The 26,890-nt window shown below is 47.8% G+C and overlaps 1 protein-coding gene across 4 annotated transcripts in view; it reads right to left on the reverse strand.

The window, feature by feature from the left end:
* The window catches only part of CDK6 (cyclin dependent kinase 6), a 460,135-nt gene that overhangs the window by 288,139 nt on the left and 145,106 nt on the right, over nt 1–26,890 (reverse strand). For all 4 annotated transcript variants that reach the window (XM_086941870.1, XM_086941872.1, XM_086941871.1 and 1 more), the window contains exon 3: nt 10,759–10,894. In XM_086941870.1, coding sequence (XP_086797996.1) covers nt 10,759–10,894 — 136 coding nt within the window. The remainder of the gene's footprint in view (nt 1–10,758; nt 10,895–26,890) is intronic.

The following is a 26,890-nucleotide window of genomic DNA, read 5'->3' on the forward strand; positions in this document are numbered from 1 at the left end:
GTCACTTTATTAGTGCCAACAACGCACTTCAGCTCATCCCTAAAAAAATGGGTTATTAGTCGCAAAGGATTTGAATCCTTCACAACTAATAGGTTCACAATTGTCTTATTACTGGGACCCAAGTACCCCATTGTAGAAATTGACTCTGTCAGGTTAGCAAATCAGAGCAGTTCAAGGCCTACTCAAGAGCGGTGGTGTGGGCTAACAATCCCATTTTTCTGCCACGCTACAACAACATTCAATAAATTACTGTCCAGTCAGTGCTTTTTCTTTTATAAAACAAAAATGCTTTTATTACACATACATTCACACCCCCCCCCCCCACACACACACACACTACTACATACTATGAAGTAGTGTGGCTCACTGGTTAGAGGCGGCAGACCCGAGAGCAGAGGACGGCCCGGGACCAGGGTTCGATTCCCGGCGCAGCAGGTTTCTGGACCAGGGCCAGCGGACTCGATAATTCTCTCGCCTCGGTGCCCACTCTGATCAGCGATCACACTCGGCAACTCTGGGCATTAGCTTGCCTCATCTTCACTAACGGCCCCACCAGACCGCCGGGGATGCCTGGTCTCACCCTGGAGATACCCATTAAGGGACCATCTCTCAGGGAAGCCAGGAAGGGTTTCGCAGCGGTCGAAGCGCCTTGGGACCCTCCGGGTAAGTAGTGCGCTATATAAATGCCTATACATTTACATTTACATACATTTACTATGCATTAAATTACAAATATATATTCAGGTAGATGGAAATACCTTTGGTGACATTCTCATGTCACATTACACCCCTAGTGTATACCACAAATCTAGAGCATAGTTAATAACACTACACTAGTCAGTCGTTTGTGGTCCAGATCCTTTATTTCATTACAACAGCTCACGCCCTTGCCGCAGAGTCATTTTGCACCATCTGTTACTAACTTTGACTTTCCGCCAATTTTATACCCAGCCCGCGGATGCTTCCCAAGTGACACTGGCAGTGGGCTGACACATCCTTTTGTACCAGCTGTCCATGTGACAACACCGGTCCCTTCTCAGGTGAGAACCTTACCGCACTCCACCCCTTGTCCCCGACTCTCTACATACCGCCTGCAATTAGGTTTTACTCATGGCAATTTATTTCTACAGCTTAACCTTGATGCCTGTCATTGCTTTCAATACTTTTCACACACAGAATTTCCATGTGTCGACACCGTTCTTACCATACTCTGATGGACAGTCACTTCTCAGAGATATCACACCTTGGCTGCTTCCTTGAGAGTCTACACCCTCACCCCCTCATAGTTGAATCCACACCCTAATGCATCTCTACCCAGGAGTTCTTCCTTCTCCCATACACCTTGTTTTGACCCCAGTTAATTCACCTTTCCCACATCACACACCGCTAATGCACTCCGGCTGGCTGTACATCCTTACCTCTGGGCTTCCCACCCACTCCTCATGATTCAATTATCCCAACCTCCTCCCACATCAGGCACACTTAATTTTTTTTCCGTCTGCTTCTTCCCTTCCTTCTCGCACTCCTTGCCTGGCCCCTTCCTTACTCTCTCCTCCTCTCCTCCTCTCCCCCTTTCTTGTACAGCACTAACAAAACGATAAAGTGGTCCTGAAGATGACCCTAACCAACTACGGGTGGAAAAGCTATTGACCTTCCACCACAAATTTTGGCGCCATGCTCTGGTTCACAAATTGTTAATCCTTTGTAACTCCTGTAAATAACTATTCATGAACCTAAAGGACCGTGTAAATATTATCACTATCGCTCTTCACTGTGTCACTTGTCACTTACGCCGTCCACCTTGTGTCTCACGAGTACTTATGTGCACAAAGTGTTTCGGTTTACACCCACATTCAGTGTAAACAGTGCTGATACAGTTGTATTCCTATACATGTTCTGGATATATATAGTACCCTAGGCACATTCCTTAACCTTGGAGTCTCCCTACTCTTCCTTTCTGCAACTAAATGTACATTTTCACAGACCCGCTACAGCCAGCAGAACACCCTCCTTGCCACCCTTGCCAAGCCCCAGAGCCTCCTGGAATACTGAAGGGCACCCGAATCCTTCCCCCAACTTGTCCTCAGAGTACTCCACTGGCCCTTGAGAGACCTAGCCTAGCCCTGGGGTAAGCATATGTCAAAGTCATTAGTCCATCCTTGCAGGGCATCAGGTGGTTTCTCTTTCCAGCCATGCATCCTTTTTGCTGTTGCTGCTCCCAGGTCTAGGATCTTCAAGTGCCTTTCCCTTATGCAGGTTTTTTAAGTGGAGTAGGAAATATTTAGGGGCCAGACACTATTGGTCAATCCTACAATGCTGTGTCTTTCCTCCACCCCTCTCCTAATCCTCCTGAACAGCATTCTGAGACAAACCAAATTTGTGACTTTGAGTTGCCTCTGGTAAGAGCTATTCTTAAGTCATAGATTCATCTCTTGATGTCATAGGTGCCTGATCTCTTTCTACCAAAACTTCTAAGGTGAGCCCCTCCTGTGATGGCTTCAGGTGTGTGGATGTCTTCATTTGTTCCAATGGGCCCGGACTGTCACCGCCCAGTGCAGTGTGACAATCTAATTAACAGATGCATGTTTTTCCCCCACCTCTTTCCTTTAGTAGGAACTGAGTCAGCTACTGTTGATTGCCCTTTTGTGTGGGGAGGTATTAGCAGGGAGCAAAGTTATTAACTTGGCTCAGTACAGGGAACAAAGGTCTGGAATCGGATGCTGAGCTTAGCCGGAGAAATACGACAATTACTGAACTCTCATCAAATGAGGATTATTTGGAACTGCAAAGTCAAATTTGGTGGCCCGATTTACCCCAGTTTGGTACATTCCTGGATCCTGTAGGCCTAAGCTGAGTGAAACTGTACTTTAGAGCAGATTTCACCTATGTGTATAATACAATGAAAACATCATGAATTTTTCGGTAAGCACTACAGACCCCCACTATGAATGCCCACTCATATTTTAAGGCCTACCCCAGGTCAGTACCAATCCTACCATAGTCTCTTCTGCTACAGGCTACCTGTGCACAGATATGAGACTCAGGTAGGGCAGTTACAAGTCCGAAAACTGGGTAATCCAACATGAACAATCCCAGTGGACTAAACAGGACTAAATTGGAAGATTCCATCCATCTACTTCGGCAAAAATCTGGTTGTGATCTGAGAGAAGATAATTTTCTTCAAGTAAAACAGATGTCTGGGTGACACCTGATCTTTTGATGCAGTTGCGAGGAATGGACCATTGGCAATTGGACAAAAAACAGGATGAATCGGTCATACTGATGCCTTGCTCCCCTAATTGCTCACCTTCAACATGCTCACCTTCCCACTTAAATCAGACAGGGGGTGACACGTTGGCCTTGTTTTGGGAGGGGCCCTCCAGAACATCCTCACTCACTCGGGCACTGACAAACATTCGGCACACCTTGAGTTGCTCCACCGCCTATGGCATGTGCTGGGTATGGAGAAACTTATCCTAGTCCTAACTGCCCATGGCGACTTCTACAGGAAGCGATGGCATTGCTACATACCCCTCCTCTCCAAGGCGTCATGAGAACTGACTTACCCCAAATATCAATCAATCAATCAGGCATTTATTAAAGCGTGACTACTCACCCGTAAGGGTCTCAAGGCGCTGGGCGTTGGGGGGGTTGCAGGCTCCAGTCCATCGAGGAGGTGGTCCATCGAAGAGCCAGGTTTTGAGGTTTCTTACGAAGATGGGAAGTGATTCTGTCTGTCTGAGATGGTGCGGAAGGGTGTTCCAGGCCTTGGCTGCGAGGAAGGAGAAGGAGCGGCCTCCCGATCTGGTTTTTCTGGTGCGAGGGACCACCGCTTACGAGAGCTGGGCCGATTGTAGGGTCCTTTGGGGTACGTGGAATTAGAGCCGGCTGTTCAGGTATGCTGGTCCTGTGTAATGGAGGGCCTTGTGTGCATGGGTGCGCATCTTGAAGGTGACTGTTGCCTCGGTGGGGAGCCAGCGCAGTGTGCGCAGGTGCTGGGAGATGTGACAGTGTTTTGGCAGGTTGAGGACCAGTCTTGCGGCGGCGCTCTGGATGTTCTGTAGCTTGCAGTTGAGGTTTTTGTTTATTCCGGTGTAGAGTGCGTTGCCGTAAACCAGTCTGCTGGTGACCAGGGCATGAGTGACGGACTTTCTGTGTTCAAGGGGGATCCATTTGAAGATCTTACGTAGGAGACGGAGGGTGTGGAAGCAGGAGGACGAGACTGAGTTTATCTTGCGGTCCATTTTGAGCCGTTCAAGGCATAGGGGTTTGGGGCCATGATGAGTACTTGCGTCTTGTTGGTGTTTAGTTCAAGTCAGCTGTTCTTCATCCATTTGGCGACGGTTTCCATGCCTTCTCAAAAGTTGTGTCTGGCTCTGTTGGGGTCGTTGGCTGGGGAGAGGATGAGTTGGGTGTCATCTGAATATGACACATTGTTGAGTCCGTATGTTTTGACGATGGGGCGAGCGGCGCCATGTAGACGTTGAAGAGCGTCAGGCTGAGGGAGGACCCCTGAGGGACTCCGCAGGTGGTTGGTGTAGGGTCCGAGAGGAAAGGGGGAGTCTGACCCGCTGTATTCTGCCAGAGAGGAAGGAGCTGATCCAGTTGAGGGCCTTGTCCTGGATTCCTGCGTTGTGAAGTTTGCGTATTAGGGTGCGGTGGGAGACTGTGTGGAACGCCTCTGAGAGGTCGAGGAGGATGAGGGCTACTGTTTCTCCTCTGTCCAGTACGGTGCGGATGTCTTCTGTTGCGGTAAGGTGGGCAGTTTCCGTGCTGTGGCTTTACCTTAAGCCGGATTGGGAGGAGTCGAGGATGTTGTGCTCTTCGATGAATGTGGCGAGTTGGCTGTTGATGGCTTTCTCGATAACTTTCGCCAGGAGCAGGGAGATGGGTCTGTAGTTTTTGAGGTCGGTGGGGTCCGCCGTGGTTTTTTTTAGGAGGGCGTTGACCTCAGCGTGTTTCCAGTCGTCAGGGAACAAGGCCGTCACCAGGGAGCAGTTGATGGTGTGGCGGAGCATGGGTACGATGGTGTCGGCGGCTCTGTAGAAGATGTTGTGGGAGCAGGGAACCGTGGGCCCCTGTAGTGGATGACTTCATTGTCTTCTGTGGTGAGGGCTGTCCAGGTATCAATCGTTGGCTTCAGGGTGTCATTGGTGGTTGGTGGGGGTTCTGTGTGTTGGTTGTCTTTGTCGAAGTTGTTGTAGATGCTCTTGATTTTGTGGTGAAAGAAGGTGCTGAGTTTGTGGCAGACGTTTTGTGAGGGTGGGATGTCAGTCAACTTACTGCTGGGTTGGGCAAACTCCTTAATGATGTTGGAGAGTTATTTGCTGTTGTGTGTGTGTGTGTGTGTGTGTGTGTGTGTGTGTGTGTGTGTGTGTGTGTGTGTGTGTGTGTAGATTCTGTCTTCGCTTTTTTCCTCGTTTTTCTGATTAATTGGTGGTGGGCGTTGGTAGCAGCTCTGAAGTTGTGAAATTCAGTGGATTAAGGGTTCCTCCAGGCTTTTTCGAGAAGGCGGCAGGTGCGTCTGGATTCTTGAAGTTCGGTGGTGAACCATCTGGCTTTCTTGGCGTGGGTGTTGTTAATTTTCTGAGGCGCCTATGGTGTTGGCGCTGTCGGAGATCCATCTGTGCAGTGTTCGGGCTGCTGTGCTACTTTTGACGGATGTAGATGACCCCCAGGTGAACCCATAGATGCAGCTTATTGTCTTATCTTACTGAAACTTATAATTTTAGTACTCCCGGGAGCAGGGTGGTAAGGGGGTGGGGGGTCAGGGTTTTATGTCTGTTGTAATATGTTGTTCTGGATACTTTCGAGAGCGATGTGACGCTTCCTGTTGCTGCTTAGTTTTTGCTATGATGGAATAAAAACAATAAGATTGGAATCATAAAATGTACTGGCTGGGCTTAAATCGATTATTGTTGTAGGTAAAGTACACCAAGATCCGTCTGTGTCTTATGTTATGTGTATAATTAGCAATAACATCACACCCCCAACAATAGGAGCAACATGGCAAACATGGAACTGGAAATCGAGCAGTTCAGACTCATAATTATGAGGAGGTGTCCGAAAAAGGTGTCTTTCAAATAATCACATCAGCAAAGAGCGTTTGCCAAATCAACAATTTCCTTTCTACAGTGTATTACAGTCAAACTAACAAAAACAGCTAATATTCTTCATTAATGTAACTTAGATCAAGCCCGACCAGCAAGTAACATCTAAGAATATGTTCTATAGGTTTTGACCTTGATTAGGTTTCTTTTTTTTTTTAAACAGATTTTATTAGTCGCATGGTAGAAATACATCAAGTAATTCTCTGATCTCCAAAGACAATCACTAGAGCAAATGATCAATGACTGCAACATGCAAACATTTTCATAGGCGATTTAGCAGTAGAGTAATCAAACAAAGAAATGTCTAGTTGTGCAGAAAACCCCCCCGCCCTTCCCCACCCACCTTCAACTCCCCCCTCCCTCCCATGCGTGCTGCTGCCTACTCCGTCCGTGACGCACTATGTGCGCTACAATGGTCGCCATATCATAGGCTATGAGACTGTCAGTTCAACTGTACAACCTCCTCCTCCGGTGGTGGGTCTAGGTCCAGGCCTCGATAGTCTGCCCACCGCTTCCAAATTCTATAGAGCTTGAGAGGGCACCCCCGTGCGACATACACAGGCTGTTCCAGGCCCATACAAAAGTCCATGCCATTCTGCCAAGCTATGAAGGAAGGGGCGCGGGGCGCCTTCCAGGATCTCGCAATGTCTCTTTTGGCCAAGGCCAGCCCCAACAGTAGTAAATGACGCTTGTATCGGTTGCCCCCAACCCCAGCCAGTACATGAAGAATAGCCAGTTTAGGGTCCCTCTGCAGCTCCCAAGCCAGTACCTCATTCAAGCACTGAAACACTCTGTCCCAAAACCGCTGAAGGACCCCACAGCCCCACACCTCGGTGTTGCACCTAAGACAATTCGGGGAAGCAATCAATCCCGCTCTCCACAAGCGCTGTCTAGTGTAGTGTGTACAGTGGAGGTACCTGAATTGTATCATTCGCAAGCGCGTGGAAATGGCCGCACCCCTGGGCCCCTCTAGGGTCTCCACCCAATCTTCCTCGTCAAACTCCCCAACATCCCGCTCCCACTGGGTCCTGAGATGGGCAAGGTCCGAGGCGCTATGGCGCACAAGGGTCTGGTATATGCGGGAAATCTTTTTGTCAGGCAGTTCCCCCATGAAGACCTTGGCCTTAATGGGACTAAATTCTGGGATATCTTCCACTCCCTGGATATACGGGGTCAGAGCATGCCGGAATTGGAGGTACTTGTAAAATTGGGCATGTGGCATTTCAAACTCCTCCCGCAACATGGCAAAGGACTTGAGCACCCCCCCAGACATGACGTCACCCAGGGTAGATATGCCTATCGCATCCCAATGTCGAAAGCCCACTAGGGCCGCTAGTTGAGGCAATCTTCCATTCTGCCACAATGGGGTCTCCATGGTCAGGACATTCCACCAGCCCACCCTGCGCAGGGCCTGCCGCCGGATCTGAAAGACTACCCGCGTGACGGACGGCAGAGATCTCTGAAGCGACGCTGAGTACAATAGTGTGTGAAGAGAGGCGGAGCCCATGAGGAGACGCTCCACCGCATAAGCAGGATCACCCCTGTCCGCGTACCACCAGTCATTTAGCATGTCAGCCGTGGCAAGGCCCCCTGTATAAGTGGAGCGGAAGCAAGTCCACAACGCAACTCGTACCGCGCCCCCCTCCCACAAAAAGTCACTCAATGCCGCGTTCAGGCGTCGGAACCAAGTCAGGTGGGACCAGCGCCGGATGGTTCTGTAACTGATACAGTAGGCGTGGGAGCGCGACCATCTTAAAAATGGCAGATCTGCCCTGAATGGAAAGCGGCATCCTGGCCCATGCCTTGAGATCTTCTCGCGTATGTTCCCGGACCGGGGTGATGTTACGCTCTAGGGCTACAGAAGCGTCTTCTGTGAGGTATACCCCGAGATATTTCACGCCGTCTATCGTCACCTGCAGCCCATCGGCCCACTCACCTAGTGGTTGCGGACCCACTAGAGTCCAGAGTGTGGACTTCCCAGGATTCATATATAGCCCCGACGTTTCTCCAAAAATTTGCAGGATCCGCAAAACGCGAGGCCCTGAGCAATCCAGGCTGGTGAGAAAAAATATCACGTTGTCGGCATATAGTGCTATTCTATCCGCCACACCCGATGACCACTGAAAGCCCCTCAACTGTGCATCAATCCGCACCCCCGCCGCAAGGGGTTCCATAGCGAGCACAAAGAGGTATGGGGAGAGGGGGCAACCCTGCCTAGTTCCCCGCTGGATACTGAAAGAACGGGAGACGCCACCGCCGACACGGACCGCAGCCGTCAGGTCCGTGTAAAGGAGCCGTACATATACCATGAATCGGGGACCCAGAGTCAAGCGACCCAAGAGAGCAAACAGATATGTCCAGCTCAAAGAGTCGAACGCCCTATCCATGTCCGCCAGCAGCAAAGCAGCCCGCTCTCCCAGACCCCGCCAGGCCGAAATCGCAACTTGAGCTCGCCTGATGTTATGTCGACTGGCCCGCTGGGGCATAAAGCCAGCCTGGTCCGGATGGACCAAGTCCGTGATGTGGGGCTTGAGCCTTTTGGCGAGGCCCTGCGCCAAAATCTTGGCCTCGGTGTTGAGCAGTGAAATAGGTCTGTAGGACTCGTGTATCTCCGGGGGGCGCCCAGGCCTCAAAAAAACTACTACCTCCGCATCTCTCCAGTCCGGGGGTAGCATACCCTTCTCGCATGCCTCCTCGATAACCGGCCGGAAGTGGGGTGTCAGCTGCGTCGCGTAGTGTCTAAAAAATTCGCATGGAAACCCATTCGGGCCCGGTGCCTTGCCCGGGTTTAGTTCACCCAGGGCTGTGGCCAGTTCGTCGTCTGTCAGTGGCCGGTCTAGTAGATTGCGAACCTCATCCGAAACGGCCCGTGGCGGAAGATCATCTATGAAGCGCTGCACCATGGCGGCATCCAGGCACTCCCGGGGCGCATACAGGGTCTCGTAATAGGAGGCAAATCTACCCGCTATCGCTCCGGGCTCCAATAGCGGCTCACCATCTGGGGCGACTATCTGGGGCAGAGGCTGTACATGCATAATGCCCTGACACAGGCGATGAAGCATTTTGCACGATTTATTGCCCCATTGATAAATGCGGCTCTGTGTGGCTAGCCAAGCCTGGCGGGCCTCATCCAATAATATCGAGGTATACGGCTGTTGCGCCAATACTAGCTGACGTCTTATCCGTTCGCCATCTTCCCCCCGACCCCTGCGCTCCAGATCCTCCAAGTCCGCTTCTCGCCGCACCAGGTCTCTACGCTTCTCCCTCCGCGCTGCTGAACACCACGAGATATCAACACCCCTCATGGTGGGTTTCATGGCCTCCCATAGTATTGCCAGGGATGCTACTGAGCCCACATTGACGGACAGGAAGTGCGCAAGTTCACAAGTAATGTGGGCGCGATAGGAGGGCTGTGTTAACTGCCAGGGTGACAGGCGCCACCTGAATGGCTGCCTGTTGCGCCCAGTGTCGACCAACACAGAGATCGGAGAGTGATCAGAGAGTGCCCGTGGCAAGATGTCCGCCGACATGAGCCTGCCAGCCATCGCCCGCGGGAGGAAGATGTAGTCCAGGGGCGAGAACGAGTCTCGTGCAGAGGAGAAGTATGTGAAGTCCCTACGCGCCCCTCGCTTGTACCTCCAGGAGTCAATCCAGTCCAACCCCATGACCATTGCCCTCAGTCGGGATATCTGCCCCTCCCTCCCCGCCACCTCGCCTGCAGCGCCCCGCCATCTGTCCCATGAGACATCCATAACGTCATTCCAGTCCCCCCCTACAATTGATAAAACTATTGGCATATCAACCCATAGGGACATCAGCTTCTCCACTAGGGCCCATTGCAGTGGGGGCGGCGCATACACGCTACCAAGGACAACCATCTCACCACCAATCTCGCCCTGTACGAACACATACCTGCCCTGCGCATCTAGCCATGTGCATCTATGAGTAAAGGGGACTCTCCGATGAATCAGAACAGCCACACCCCGCGACCCCCTCGTGAAGCCGGCATGAAATGTCTGCGTAAAGCCATTGCGCTGGAGGCAAAGCGCCTCAGTGCCTAAGAGATGGGTTTCCTGAAGGAGCAATATGTCGGTTCCCCTGCCTTTGGCCCATGCAAACACAGCCCCTCTCTTCACCTTATCCAGCATTCCCCGCACATTCCAGCTCAGTATGTGTGTCCCACAGGGACCTAACCAAGAGCTCAGAGCATCAGATGACATTTATGTAAAGGTATATAATTCATACACGTCGTACCACAGGCAACAACAGTAGCACCCACCACGGATCGGACGCAGCACAACACGCACAGACCCCTCCCCTGAACTAGAACAGTCCCAATCCCCAACAACCCACCCCCCCACCCCCACCCCGCACCTCCCAAACATGGAAGCACCTGTTGTGGTCAGGGAATGGTCCCGGCCCCAACGGGGAGCCAGGGAGCACCCCTTCCAATGGATCCCCTCAGCACAACCCATGTCGAACTAGGCTGTGTCCCCTTCCCAACCCTAAGTATGCATGGCTGCCAGCCAAGCTAAAGCGCCCTGGTCAAGGCTTGATTAGGTTTCTTCGATTACTTCTTTGATTAAAGCAATTCTAAATCTGCCCTGGAGGAAATAATGTAATCAACTGTCTGAAGTAATCTTTGTACCTTTATAGTTTCTGCGGGTACTCCAGGCTCTGGAACTTTCTCCAAGTATGTGGTCAGGTCTTGGTCAACATGTTCAAATACAAGGGTTAGTTTTGTCTCTCTGTCAGTTCGTGACACTGTGCACACATCAAACAGCCTAGAAAGAACAGATGAGAAAAAATAAGTACGAGGAAAGATTGGTCAATGTACTAAGAAAGATGCTATTATATGAAACAGCACAAGATATCGTAGTTACAGAAAAACGTCGCTACATCTAGGCCCACCTTCTTTTGCCACATACTTGCAGCATGCAATTTTTCAATATCGAAAAAAAATATGCACTTTTTCCTCGTAATCTGTTGCTCTCTACTCTGGGCAGAGCACGAAAGGGGCTGGAAGCCATGGCTTATTCTCAAAGCCGTAACTACTAGTTGGAGCAATGACTTTACTTTGGGTAGAAGATATACCTCTACAGAAGGAAACCCGGAAAGTGGACTCAGGTGGAATGAACATTGCTGGAAAGTAATTGGACCATTAACACATGGTTTTGTTTCCTCATCCACTTCCATACTAAAGAAGTATGTGTAAAAGCAATAGTATTATGGCCAGATCCTATTTGAAGTCATTTCTCAAAATAATGCAAAAACAATAAATCTAAAAAAGCAGAAGCCAAGAAACGTGTACCATATTTTTACTCTCTCTTATCACCCACATGAACCCTGCACTCAAGAACATAAATGGAGAAAGCAGATCATGTTACTGCCGTAAATATACCTCCAACTGAAACTGCTATAAAGGCATCGATATTTCGTAGAAGACTTGCACTGAATGAAAGACGGACACTACAAGTCCACTAAGAATAACATAGCAAATGGGAAAGTAAACTGGAGCCCAGAGACGTCTCCTAGCAGTCCCAAAATTTTCAGAGAGGAAATCAGAGCAATGTAATCCAGCTGTCATGGAAAGATAGATGCAAGTGTCTCTCTGAACATACATGGTCTCCACGGCAAGAGGAAGGTTCTGGAATAAAAAAGAGGAGACAACAATTTCCTAATCCACACTTGCAGAGGAAATCACCTAGGGAAAGAAGATAGACCACAACTCAAAAACAAAGTGTAGAAACATTTTGACATGGGGAAAATCAAACCAGTGACTCTGGTTCTCGAAGACACTAACATCCCGATTAAGAGTTTGGTGGTGCGGCAGCAGGACTGCTCCACCGCCGTACCGCCAAAACTGTATGCACACCACCCGCCAAATTATGACTTTTTAAGTCACTGGCAGGTGGATCTTTGGCATTCCCACAGTGGTGGTGGGAACATCAAATACAGTGCCTGCACAGCATGGACTGATGCAGTCCATGCGGAGCAGGGACTTGGGTGCTGCACACAGGTGCCCACAACATGTGCCCCCCCCCCCTCCATCTACCCCATAGCTCTTAGGTAACAGGGGGCCTTGTAGGGCCCCATTTGTTTCCTCTCCGCAACCTTTTTTATGGAGGAGGAACTGTCATGTATATCGTGGTGGAGAGAAAAATTGTAATATGCTTAGCGGGAGTGCGGCGGTCCCACTGTGATCCCTGGCGTTGCAGCAGTGCAATAACGGCCCAACCGTCCTACTTGTACTAGGCCGGTCGGAAGACCGCGACTGCTGCCCCCTGGGAGCCAAATGCAAAAAGAACAATTGATGGACAGAATGTTGAACAATGCCAAACATTCACCCCACTATAGGGATCTGAGCCTAAATCCATGGTGTGTTTGCTACCCGTGCTATTCCAGTTAAAACCCAGCCATAAGCAAATAACTCTTGATCCTGCTCCCCAGGAGAACAGTCCCAACACGAACTGCCAGGCCAAGTCCTCCCTGGACTGGAAACAATCATCCAGGGAGGACCGGACTTGGCAGTTCAGGCTGGACTTTTCCCATGAGGAACTGGGTCAAAAATGATTTACATATGGCTGCATGTAAACTGGGGTGGCGTGGTGAGCAAAAGAACGATGGATTTAGCACAGATCTCTTGACCGGGACTGAATGTTTTAATTTATCTACATTCTGTCCATAATTTGTGTGTCTTTTGCCCCATGTGAGTCAGGTGATCCATGTCCTGCAAGACTCTTAATCAGCCACTAAGTTGTCACAATTAGTATAGAAAACAACACTTTCAAAGAGAGGAATCTTAGAGACACAAAAACCAGAGCCTCAAAAGCCGCCTTGTGAACAATCCGAGACACCAGGGTAATTGCTAAGAAGGGATGGGAGAATGGCACTAATGGCAAAACAATGCCACACCCCAAGCAGATTAGAGGCATATAATTATAGGGAAAAGTGATTACTGCATAACCCTCCAAAGATAAGTGTTGCACCTCCAGACCCCCAAAGACAGAAATGCTAGACCCTTAGAAAACCTTTACTGAGGAAATAAAGAGGTTCGAAGCTCCATCACAATCACAGGACAGTAAATCCCTAAGACACCATTTCTAAACAGAATCTCAATGATGAGCCTATACACTTGAAGTAAAACCTCATCAGGAAAGCAGACTTTGAGGCAATGTCTTTGGGGAATCTCTTTTGAATAGGAAAGTTATATGTACAACAGTTTCTTTATTTGGCTAAGCAAAGGTGACACTCTCAAAAGACTTTTGAAATGGCACAACTCATTGGAACCCAATCTTCAGTTTATTTTGCACAGGAATGTAAATCTAATGTTTTTATATACTGGAATTGCCCAACAGAGATACTGTGTTACAGGTAAACCTGTATACCAAACCTTCAGATACAAATTCTCTTTTACATTTTTTGTACCACCATGGAAAGAGAATGAAGGGTGCACATGACTCTGGAACTATATTTGGCTGTATAAATAATAAAACTGTGACATCTTGAAGTTTGAAAACTCTTCACATAAAAATCAAAACCCTTGTTTGACTTACAGTTAGCATAACTAAAGGACAAGCAACCTGCTTTATAATCCATACGTTTCAGAGGGTGGTGCCAAAAACATAACCTTTCTTTATGTGTTCAACAGTAGAATAAATGATCTTTGAAAAACTGTATTGAAAGTGACAGGGGTGGAAACACCCATTTCTGCCACAGAGGACCAGATCCAGACATGCACAGCAAAACTATAAAATGAATAACAATGAAAAAGCACTTGGAGGACAAGGTGGAGGGTGTAGAAGTAGATCTAGGTTTAAAATGTACAGATAGTGGGCATGCATGAAAGAGCTGAGGGTAAAATATTGTAATCTTTTCTGAGGACATGGCTGGCTACTTGGCTCCCGGCGACAAAACTGTCATTTTGCCTTGTGGTGGGGAGGGCCCACTGTGCCCTGGTAGGAAGGCTCCATCAGTGGCAGGCCCTTCATCTGAAAATGATGCACCCCCTCAACTACAAATACCATGAGACCATACTTGTGACAGCACAACAACTGGGTCCCATTCATTATGAAAATTATAAAGTTATGATTTTTCCAGATTATACAAGGGTTATGCAACAACAGAGGAGCTCCTTCACTGAGGTCAAGCAGAAATTGCGTGAAATGCAGTTGGACTTCATGCTGCTGTTCCCCGCACAACTCAGAGTCGGCTTCTCTGGTAAAACCTTTAACTTTGACACCCCTGAGTCCACCTGGAGTGGGTTGAGGACAGGAAGGTGCTATACCTGTACCCTGAGGGAGCCTCAGTAGTGGTGACAACTTTGAAGGGCTGGGTTCACCCGAGCTAAGACAGAACGAAATTGTGCAGGTGGCGACGATCTGTTTGCTATGACCACATGGGGTTGGAAAATAATGGTGAACTTAGCGACTCTACTGACTAAGGTTCTCACCCCAATGACGCTCAGATCCCACCTGAGTGCGCTATGGGTGAAAGCTCTACTTTTAATTGTGATACATGAACGAGATTTTTTTGGTAGCTCCCTTCAGCCAGAAGGCTCATGAGCTCTAAATGCTGTCTTAGCTGGTGACCTGGATGGGACCCCCTTTGCCAGTTTGCACCACCATCATTCATACTTATTGATAGGGACAGCTGGAGCTCAGAACACATACACTCATTGGATGATCATGGGATTGGTAGGCACACCAGTGGTCATTCCTTCCCCACTTTGACTGTTTAATTTGGGAAAATTTGTTTATAGAGGGCAACGGATGCTTCTGGGGAGGAAGTGAAACCCATTATGCGCCACTAAGAACCTTGAGGTTATCCACTTTGGGCATGGCTTCCATACCCAGAATACGACGTGCCCGGTCGGGCGGCTGCTCCTTTAGGTTCCAGGAAGGCCAAGCCTGGTACCTTTTTCCGATGACTCTCAGAACTGTTACCGACATAGCCCTTTTTAAAAAACTGCTTAAAACCTGGTTATTCCGCATCTGACCTAGCCATTTTTCTTCAAGAAGCAGCTTAAAATCTGGTTTCCCACATACAGAGGCATCAGCAGGGTAGATAATCTATTTTAGCGCCGGGACACTCTTGTTTAGTAACTGTGCGCTATATAAATGCATTCATTCAATCAAGTGATAGGAGGAGGAGTTGGGGGAATGGTAAGTTTACGGTTTTGATGTTTATTGTACTGTTGTTCATTCCCACTTGCAAACATATACAGGCTCCAGGCGGACTGATGCTGAGACTAGAATAACATGCCCAGACGCTTTCTTGAGAAGAGTGTGACACTATCATACATTACAGCCCCGCCCCCCTTGTATGACCCTACTCCACACAGGTGCCATCTACTGGGAATGGCTTGCCTACCTTTAAGAGGACCCTCCCTGCACATCTGTGCTCCCCACATGGCAGTGATTACTAGTGTTAAGCTGCACAGCCAATTTTGCATTCTAACTTGGAATGTGAATGGCCTACATGATCAAATCAAGGGAGGAGCTGTGATGCTCTATGAGAAATGCCATGGCCCAGATGCTCTCCTACTTCAAGAAATGCACTTGCCAGGAACTAATTTTAAACACCTGGGCTATGAAGGCTAAATAAGGGTGTTTCATTTGGTGCTTGTCCAAGGCTCCAGGGGGTGGCTATCCTGCTACACAAGACCTTTACACTTACAATTACGAGCATGCAACTCAAACGCCTGGACCGCTATGTTATAGGTACTGGACTACTGCAGGCCCATCCCTGGACTTTGATCAGTCTCTACCTTCCCCCAGGTCTTCAGTACACTATCAAGTTTCATTTAGTGATGGGCCCTCATTTGGATGTCTACAGTGTTGCGACCCCGGCTAGGCTGTTGACACTGTCCAGGTGGGTCTCCTTGCTAGGCATGATGGATACATGGAGACGCTGTCATGGTGACACTCCCCAATACACTGTTCCTACTCACATATCTCTGTCCCAGCAGTGGACATTGGCAGGATCTCTGAGGTGATCATTTTGCCACAAGGTATCTCAAATCTTTCCACAGTGCAGGTGTACCTATGGGGAAATGACAGGGGCCCATGTGATATCAAGTGATTAAATGCTTGTTGGCTCACGGATGAGCACCTCTCTAACCTCTAACATGACTCAGTGATGGAACTTTTCGATCATAATGTTGGCTCAGTGCCCAAATGTGCAACTTTGTGGGAAGCGTTCAAGGCGGTGGTCAGCGGAAATGCCATGACACATTGTAGGGGTCAGGGGCGTGATTGGGTGCACAACTTGGACGTGATGGAGAGGCAGATTATAGCACTGGAGAGGCTTTTAGTGTGGGAGTGTACGGAGGACCACTCTAGAGGGAGAGGTGTGGCGCCGCTGCCAGGGTGGTCCGCGCTTTACAAATGTGGATTATTATCTAGACAACTAGCAAGAGCCAAGCAGGCTCAAAGCAAACTACTGCTTGATACAGTGAGGTGTACCTGGATGTGCACCTAGAATGGAATAAATGAATTGTGAGACAAAACTGGCAAATTCTTGTACTGGCTCCCTTAGGGTTATGTAGGAAATCAATTAATTCCATTGATATTGGAGGAAGTGGGGCAAATGACGACAGGCTGTGAAGAGAATGCGAATGTCTTTTTCTGGTATGATAGAATGTATATGCAGAGCCCGGCCCCCATGCATATAACAGGAGCCCCCAATAGCTTCAGATCTGTTGATGACTAGACTCACTGCTGAGGATCAGGCCGAATCTAAATTCCCAATAATGGTAGAAGAACTATACCAAGCTGCATTGACTATTCCCAGAGGGAACCTGGATAGTTCCAATGGAACCCAAGTAGAGTTTTATAAAAGAAAAAAAAACAGAACCCTCCGATTCTGCTGCATCTTCTTACACTGTACGAGGCCTGCGGTTTATCTGGGGAGCTAATTGCAGTTATTCCCTAGGCAGGGATATCAAGCATGCACTGCTCTTCATTCCATCCGATTTCATTGATAAACATCTAATTGAAGCTCCTAGCTAAACTCCTGGCCTCTAGACTGGCTAAGGTAATTCACAAGTTGGTCCATCACTACCAAAATGGTTTCATGCCCTGGTGAGGCACTAGGCACTGCCTGCTGCATTTGCAGGCTGCGGGTGCACCCCAGAGACCTCCAGGTAGAATGACTTTGAAAAGTCTTTCAATACAATTCACTAGCCCTTCATGCACCAAATACTGTGGAGGAGAGAATTTGGTTCCCACTTTCTGCAGTACCTCACCTTATCCTACACAGAGCCATGAGCAGAAGTTTAACTGAAAGGGGTGCTATCTGACCCATTCCTGGTGGTGTGGGGAATGAGTCAGGGATGCCCCTGGCCACCACTTATGTTTGCATTAGTGATTGAGCCGCTTGTGTCCTGGATCCACCACGATGCACAGCTATCTGGTTGTCATAGTGGCCTTTGGGCAACGAAGCTAGGCTCTCCTTTTATGCCGATGATCTTTTGATATCTGCACAGAACACTGCCCCATCCCTAATGTGTGTGACGCATATGCTGAAGGTGACTGGAGAAACTTCCAGGCTCCATCGTCCTGGACTATATCAATTTACTTTTGAGTCAGGAGAGCAACCACCAGAGATAGTAGTGACCTCTGGCCTGTGAGTGGCTAAGTATCACTCCTGTTACCTTGGTGTGATGATCAGAACTATGAACAGAATAGTTGGGAACTTAACATTGACACGCTGTTGGCGCGGGCACAAGATGTGCTTGGATGGGCCTGTGCTCAACCCTCTTGTAGATTGTCATAAAAGCAGTCAGACTTAACTTAGAGGCCATTAGGCATGGGCGGATTTCGCGGATCCACGATCCGCGGATTTGCGGATTCGCGGATCCCCAAAATCCGCGAATTCGGGGATTTTGCGGATCATAGTGGGTAGAGGGCGGGAAAACGGTGCACATCACTAGTGTGAGGGGCAGGGCCAAACGGGCGAGGCTTATATGCGAGTTCACATGCCTCTTGTGTGCATAAAACGACAGGCACGGATCAGAAAAGCTTGTGGTCACAGGAACTGCACAGGGATTGAGCTCGTGAAAGTCAATAATGCAAAGGCCTCTATCAAGCATCATAGCTAATTTTCGATGATAGACATGGGGAGAACGCACACCTGGCCAGCCTCGACAAAACTCATATTTTTGAGGGGGCTGATTAACTTTGCCATCACACCGAAGAGCACTGGGGTCCCTCGAGTGAGCTGTCCTTCATAGTGGGTAAAGGGCGGGAAAACGGTGCACATCGCTAGTGTGAGGGGCAGGGCCAAATGGGCGAGCCTTATATGCGAGTTCACATGTCTCTTGTGTGCATAAAAGGACAGGCACGGATCAGAGAAGCTCGTGGTCACAGGAACTGCACAGGCATTGAGCTCGTGAAAGTTAATAATACAAAGGCCTCCATCAAGCATCAAAGCTAATTTTCGACAATAGATATGGGGAGAACGCACACCTGCCCAGCCTCGACAAAACTCACATTTTTGGGGGGGCTGATTAACTTTGCCATCACACCGAAGAGCGCAGGGGTCCCTTGAGTGAGCTGCCTGCCAGTGCCCATCATCCTGTAACTATTTTAGGATGGCGCCGGCAAGCTGCCAGCACCAAATTAAAATAGTTACTAAATTAGCTTCATCAGGAAGCACTAATAGATAAAATAAAGCAGGTGCTCGAGCACCTGCTTTATTTTATCTATTAGTGCTTCCTGTTGAAGCTAACTTAGTAACTATTTTAGGATGGCGCTGGCAGCTTGCCTGCAGCATCCTAAAATAGTTACAAGTTCAACAGGCTTGTACTTTTGCCCCCCAAATACGCCGCTCGCGGATTTCGCGGATTTTAGGTAAATTCGCGGGAGTTCGCGGATTGCGGATTTACCGAAAATCCACGAAATCTACGAGCGGAACGGATTTTGCGCTCACCCTTAGAGGCCATTTTATAGAGCAATAAAGGGAAAACACAACACAAGAATAAGCCCACACCAATTTAGAAACAGAGTAAAATGTGATAAATTATTTGAGACCAAAATGACAAAAATCCAAACAGTAGAACTGGAGATATGCAATTTCAAAGTTCTAAGTAGAAATAGTACTTTGAAGCACAAAGTGCCAACGGCAGTTATCACTCCATACATAGGCTTCGGTAGGCAGGTTTTATTGGCAATGGGCTGCAAACATATATCACGAGCACGGTGCTGCTATCCTGTAGTTTCCCTCTCTTCCCTGTTTATTACTCTGGCAGATTATTCTGCCTTCTGTGTCACCTCCACTTCGAAGGTTCTTTGACCAGCTCAGTACTCCTAACTGGTTCGGCCACCCCTGAGGCTGCCCTCATTATACATACTGATATTTGTATGCACTGCGAACGCGTTGTCACTTGTGGCTTGCAGCTAATTCATCGTTCTGCATGATCATGACTACTTTGTTTGGTCCTATGGAGGCCCCACATAAGTTGGAAGAGACGACCTTGTCCAGTGAGGAGTTCATCACCAAGTAACAAATTCTACTTTCAAAGGAAGTTGGTGAGGAGAATGCATAGGTGCAGCAGCCAAAGGTACAACGCATCGACATACGTTTTAGTGGTAAGTTCATAATATAAAAACACCTTCTTTAGGACAAAAAGCATATCAAAAACATATAAAATGGAGTCGAAAACCTAAAAAATTATTTTTAAAAACTGAAATAAAAATGATATACATCACAACCAAAATAAAAATACTGCAAAATGATAACATCTAAATAACTGGCAACCGGTGGGAAAAAGGAACTTATCACTACAATGAGCACAAAACAAATATAGTAGAGTTACAACAAAACATCACAGTGTGGGAAGAACAGGTGGGCTAGGTGTCAAAAAACACCTCAGTGTAAAAAGAACAGATGTCACTAAATAACCTTACAATAAATGCAATGAAATATCTTTAAATAAAAAGAAAGCAAAAAGCCTTTCTAATTCTACAGTTGGCTATGCCCAGTAAACGTGTAAACAGCCCATGGACCTACAACAATGAAACACAGACAATGATTTACCCTCACAAAAACATATCCCTTACGAAAAGCCCTAAATTGGGCATAGTCCGACCAAGGTTCGGCCTAACATCTGTACAGTCATGTGAAGTGTATACCCACTAGGGCCCATACTACAGATACAGCGCACCGTCCCCATTTGCACCACGGTGCACCTTTAAACAGAAGCACTGGATGCAAAGAGGGACAGTGCTCTCTAGTACAGTTAATGCGCTACCCTCAGGGCAGCCACAGACCGTGCCCATTCAGTGAAATACAGAGCAGCTGTTTACAAGCCAATCTAGGTTTCTCAGTGCAGGTGACATGCTGTTTTCACTTTAAATAGAGGAGACAGATGTCCTTGCAGGCAGGTGCAGTGAGTTACTGCACCTGCCCGCAGGGGAATGTCTGAGGGGGTCATGAGGACATTGGGTCCTTCAGAGGCATGGTTTAAGGAAGGGTACGGACAGTGAGCCAGCTTTTTGTGGTGCACTGCCAGCATGCCTTCTAAGGCCCAGTTTGCCTCTGCACCCACGTCCTTAATACGGTGCGGTGCAGAGGTAAAGTGAGTCTCTCATTTACACGAGACCAAGCTCCATGCAAATGAGGGAGTGCTCTCTGAAGATGGCACGGGTGCTATATGTTCACCAGCAGTATCAATATTACAGTAGGGGCTGCACAAGCGTCTAGGGCCCCTTCTACAATTGTGCCCTTGGGCAGCACATAGCAGGCACATGTGTAACCCTCCCCCAGGGCAATATATGTAATACAGCTATAGATATTAATGAGAACATATACATTTTTGGCACAACCTTTATAGCCTATAATACCCCAGTGTCCTACCCACAGAGATCTAGGGAAAAATACCCCCAAGCCCCTAGATTTCCATGATCAGTATCACAATTTGTATGAAATGCTAGGCAATAGAGCAGCTACTGGCTGCACTATGACACAAATGACTGCAACGAAGGCCTATGAAGCAAAAATTTCACTCTCCAACAATAGACAGAAATGGATTCTGCTGCAAATTATAACTTAACTACAAACTATTAGCAATGTATGTCCAGTGAAAGTAAGTTAATACAACCGTATTTACACTTGATAGATTCCATTCCATCGACGTGCTGGCATGAAAAGCAAAAGACACACACAATTGATGAATGGAATGCAGAATAAATCAAAACATTCACCCCCAGTCAGGAGATCTGGGTTAAATCCATTATTATTTTGCTCACCAAGCCACCCCAGTTTAGACCTGGCCATATGCAAATCAGTGGCTCATGGGAACAGTCCAGCCTGAACTGCCAAGCCAGGATCTCCCTGGACCGGAAACAAGCATCCTAGGACCGGTTTCGGGGTTTCATCCCTCTTCAGCCAGGATAGCTTGATTCCAACAGCACAGTGAGCCCAGGACCCACGTCTTGTCATACCTGGCGCACCAAGGGCAAGAAAGCAAAAGCCACACACAACTGATGGATGGAATGCAGAACAGATCAAAACATTCACCCCCAGTCAAGAGATCTGGGTTAAATCAATCATTCTTTTGCTCACCATGCCACCCCAGTTTAGACCTGGCAATATGCAAATTAGTCTTGACCCTGTGCCTCATGGGAACAGTCCAGCCCGAACTGCCAAGCCAGGTCCTCCCTGCACCTGAAACAAGCATCCTAGGACCGGTTTCGAGGTTTCACCCCTCTTCAGCCAGGATAGCTTGATTCCAGCAGCACAGTGAGCCCAGGACCCATGTCTGGGCATACCCCGCGCACTTAGGGTAAGAAAGCAAAAGACACATACAAGTGATGAATGGAATGCAGAACAAATCAAAATATTCACCCCCAGTAAAGAGATCTGGGTTAAATCCATCATTCTTTCGCTCACCATGCATGAAAAGGGCTAACCAACCTATCACTTTCTGCATGTAAAGAATGGAAATCCGAATTTGAGACAATTACAACAATCAGCATGATTAAAAATATTGAATAGTTACGAACATTTGGCTAGATGCTTTGAAGGGCGCATATCAAGACAAATTGAGCCAAACACAATTGTAAAACAATACCTTGCGGTTTCGTAAAGGCAGCAATACTAAGTAAGTGAAGTACAACAAAGGGTTCTTCAACCGCGTACACCAGAAAGAGGCGCGACAAGAAGGTTCAGGAAGCTCGCGTATGTCAGCAGATTCGATTTACACCTCAGCAGCAAGACCCACGTTTCATAGAATGAGGGAAAGCGAGCTCGAGGGGCTAGTAAGGCATGAGGGTAGCAGCAACATCTGTTTATAACCCCACAAAGAGACCGGAGGAGAGAGAGTGTGAGCTTCCACGCCTCTCTAAACGACCCTCGACATAAAGAAAGGACTGCATTAACAGCTAGCCACATGACTTTAGAGATGTGCTATCATGGAGTGGATAGTAGGAATATAATGGAGTACAGGCGGTAAGGTATATGTACAACATCCTCACACACTACAGGAAAAAAGAGAAAACAAATACAATAAAATGAAAAGAATAAACCGAGTGGATTTTGTGAGCCTATTAATTCGCTCCAGTTATGCATCCCAAATGTACCATAGATAATAAAATGATGTCACATTATGGACATTTTAATATGACCAAATGATACTAGATACTCAACACTACTAGCTAGCATACATTTTCTCAATAGACATAAATTAAACATAAGCAGAACCACATAGTTAAAGAACGCGAAGTGCAACAAACATGGGGGAAATAAATCAATGAAGGGGGCGTGATGCAATCACCTCCGAAACCCCTGAGGCCAACGATGAAACGTTTAGTCTCATCTGAGGCTAATAAGAGCCTCAATCTGTCCTTTTCAGAAAGGTCCTCCATGCCTGATGGGAATCACAGTCTATCAGAGGGATGGATCCCAGAACATGAAGATCACTTCCACTACACATCCTGACTCTGGGAGGTCACAGCATTTCCCACCAGCACTCAGAAGCCACAGTAGAACAATACTCACTGCACTCAGCATGGTGAAGTGGCTACAAGCCTACAAGATGCCACCCCAAAAACAAACGCATACATTGTTTAACTAAGAGAGCATCTACTAAATTCAAATTAAAAAAATGCACAAGATAAGGAAAATATTAACTGATAGCTTCTACTTTATATTAATATTAGAATTTACTTCAGCTAATTGATGTATCACACTCTGCCTTTGCTCCTAGAGTGTGGTTTGGAACTTTGTATCTGCTTTGTGTAAACGCAACAACAAAAAGAGTGAGTTATTAATAAAACTCATAACATGTGTGCAGTCCGACATGAGCTGAGGAAGAGAGACTTGCAATACGTTTCCATGAGACTTTGAGGCCGATTTTATCCGAATTTTAACAATAAAATACACACTCTCCAAAGCGGCGGAAGGGCACAGTCATCTCCATGTATGAACATTGTCAGTGAATCTCTGTGGAACAGGAGCCCGCATTACTATCGATGCCCAGGCTGCTGGCGCAAGACGCCTATTAGTTTCCATTCTGAATAGTTACCAAAAATAAAGAGACGGGCGCTGGATGCAGGAATCAAGAACAGAGTTTAATTCTCATGAGGAGAGCCTGTCATTTCAGACACGAAACAAGGTGCCATCGGGAGGTGCTCTAACAAGTGAGCTGAGACTCTGGCTTTTATACTTTACAAAACACTTGGCATTACAGGCAGGACATTGTGAAACAAAGGAAAGATAACCCCATAATCCTCGTGTCAATCCTACCCCACATGTGTTCACAATAGGGACCCTTGACCCGCTGATAAGAGAGGGGGCAATGACGCAGCTGAATGTTCCGCTGATTATTAGGATGTGTGCGCCTGTTCGTAGCCCAGGGGGTGGGGAGACCAGGATCAATAGTGAGTCCTTTGAAGGGGAGTGACTTCATACAATAAAGTGCAGTGAATGGTATCCTCTGGCTCAGGCGATGGCCTCGGACATGTGTGGTCAGTCGGACTCGGGGGAAGGGGTCATCAAAGGAGTGGCATTCATGCCGCGTGGACAATCGAGCACGGAGGGAGTGCTTTTCAACAGAGGGGCATTCATGGAGGGAAAGGAGGTGTTGGTCAGGCGCGGCCGTGACTCCCAAGGACAGGGTCTTGTAGAAGAAGGTTTATGACTTGCCCGTGTGAGGGAGAAGGGGAAGGGGGAGCCAGGGTGTGCACAGAGACAGAGTCGCACAGAGAGAGAGAGAGAGAGGTCTTATGACCCGTACATGAGAGAACAGGGGCAGTCAGATACAGCTGGGGGGGCTATGTCAGCTGAGGCGAAGGATGCTTCTTCAAGAGGGAAAGGGGGGGGGGTTTGCGTGGGTCAAGCAGAAGGGCTGCCTTTCGGGGCAGGGTCGCGCAAAAGGGAGAGGGTTTCATGGTTTATGCACGAGAGAGAGAGTTCGAATACACGCAGAAGGGAAGCCGGTGAGTCTAATCTTAGGCGGGCAAAAGGCCAGGGTGCCTAAAATGGCTGTCATGTACACAGGAGTACAGGCCTTCGCTGGCAGTGGGATGTAGTTAATGCTTTACGGTATTCATGGTATGCGCAGGGAGAGGAGTGGGAAAAAGGGAAATGAATGCTGTTTATGTACATCAAGTTCTTCAATTTCCACAGTCGCCCCTTTTTACATTACAGCGTTCATTTTCGTAATCGATGATGGTACATATAAACAGGTGCCGTCAAAGAATTAGCAGTTGACAATACTAACATATGGCAAATAATCATGGACAGTTGAGGTGTTTGGCAGAATGCGGCACATAGGAGATTGTATTTCGTCGAGTTCCTATCATTTTCAAAACACTACATAGCATAAATGTTTCTGATTAAAAAATGTGACCAATGAACATCTCGACCAAGGCAGTTGAGGGCGGAATTCAGTTCAACATACAAGATCTCTTCGTCACAGTGTCTTTTAGCAGTGAGCCATCACTGGTAGGCTCTAGTCCGTGCACTTTCGTTGGCGCAGTGGAGCACCGGCGGTGGAGCTATAGGTCCAGCTCGGGTCTATCCTTACGCGTTGCAGGGTGCGGTCAGTCCTCTGCTGTTAGACCACAGTCCTGTTCCCTAAACAATCCGTTCAGCGGTGCCTTATGCTCGGCACCCATATTTCTGTGGCAACACCCTATTTCCAGTTGAAAGCAGTTCTTCCGTTTGGCCTTCCTTTTGGCAATAAGTCACGTGGAAAAGAGTGGGTGTGTGGTTCAAATAGTCGATAGGAGAGAGAGTGGAGTTGGGTCAGAGTTCCTGGGACACACAAAAGGGACCAAGGGAGCAAAGGATAACAAGCAGGCAGGCCCATCAATCGGGCCCACAGAAGGGGGACGGAGACTCCAGGCACACGTGGTTTAGCAGACGGAGGGCTTCAGGGCAGCCCATCAAGCTTCATTTTCCACGCTTGAAATTGCTGTCTCGTCCCGTATCTTGTTGCTCTGCGGCTCCACCTTTGGTCGAGGTCACATGTGTCTCAAGATCTGCAGCTAGGCTGTACGCCACGTCCGACCCTTCTCCTCCGGTGATCGTGAATCTTTGAATAGGTACAAAACAAGCTTTTAGGGAATTGACAGAAGAAGACATTTATGCATGTGAATTCCTCCCTTAATTCTACGTGTTTGGGAGATACGCTCATCGGTCACAGTCAGAGGTCTATTACCAAGCAGTGTATATGTCGGCGTTCCTACTGAGTTCATGCCAAGTGTATTCATCGTCCCATTTATAATTCAAGTGAGGACAAAATAATATTCCCATCAACTGTGCGTTTCATCATGTTCAACTTTTTCGGAACATTTCCCCTCAAGGCTGGCTAACCTTTTCAAACAGGGCGGGGGCGCTATCATCGAGAGTCAGGTAAAATAAGTCTTTCTCGAAGGACTCATGGTCATCATGTTTATACCTGGGACAGCAGCTGGGGTCTATCAATGGGCGGGGACGTTTCGGGCATTCGCGCTTGGGTGCAAAAGGGGTGGGGTAATCTGGGCATTGGGGGTCAAGCTGGACGTTGGCGTTCGTCTCTGATGAACAGAAAAATAAGGTGCCATTGACATACAGTTCCCCTATAAAGGCCGGATTGGGGGACCTTAGTCGTCTTACCTGTCCTTTCTTTCTCAGCCAATTCGAGTTCATTTATTTTGTAGAAAGGAGAGGTAGTAATATGGCGAGGTACAATCATTTTAGTTTTGGTCAATTTCGCTGAACACCTTCGTGTTCAATAATTACCCAATCAGACTGGTGCCTGTGAGGCACGATTTCACCATAAGAAGGAAGATGAAATAAGGAGACTCTCATAGGGTGAGAGTTGTCCACAATCTAAACGAGCCATTTGGTACACGCATGACATAGAGAGAGAGAGAGAGAGAGAGAGAGAGAGAGAGAGAGAGAAGGATAGAGAAAGGGAGAGACGTGTACAAAAATAAGTCATTTGGTGCGTTCACAACACAGAACAGTAGGAGGTCAGGTAACGGAGAGACGTAAACAAAGAAAGAACACAAACCCCTACAGTACACACACACACACACTCAGACGAAGGAAGACAGTACATGTATCACATACATAAGACATTCACAACAAAAACATAAAACAATAGTTGGCCAACGAGATCTATATGTTTTTATAACCTACTTATCTTTTACTATCCTATTTACCTACGTGCTTAGCTCTGTCTACCTTTTCCTCCCTTTTCCCTCTCGCCTGTTATCTTTTCGAGCGTTCTTAATTGCCAATACTTACACCTCGATCAGTCGCTCAGAAATTAACCGGGTTGCGCTATT

Source organism: Lissotriton vulgaris, chromosome 10 (assembly GCF_964263255.1).
Source record: "Lissotriton vulgaris chromosome 10, aLisVul1.2, whole genome shotgun sequence".
In the NCBI taxonomy this organism is placed as follows: Eukaryota; Metazoa; Chordata; class Amphibia; order Caudata; family Salamandridae; genus Lissotriton; species Lissotriton vulgaris.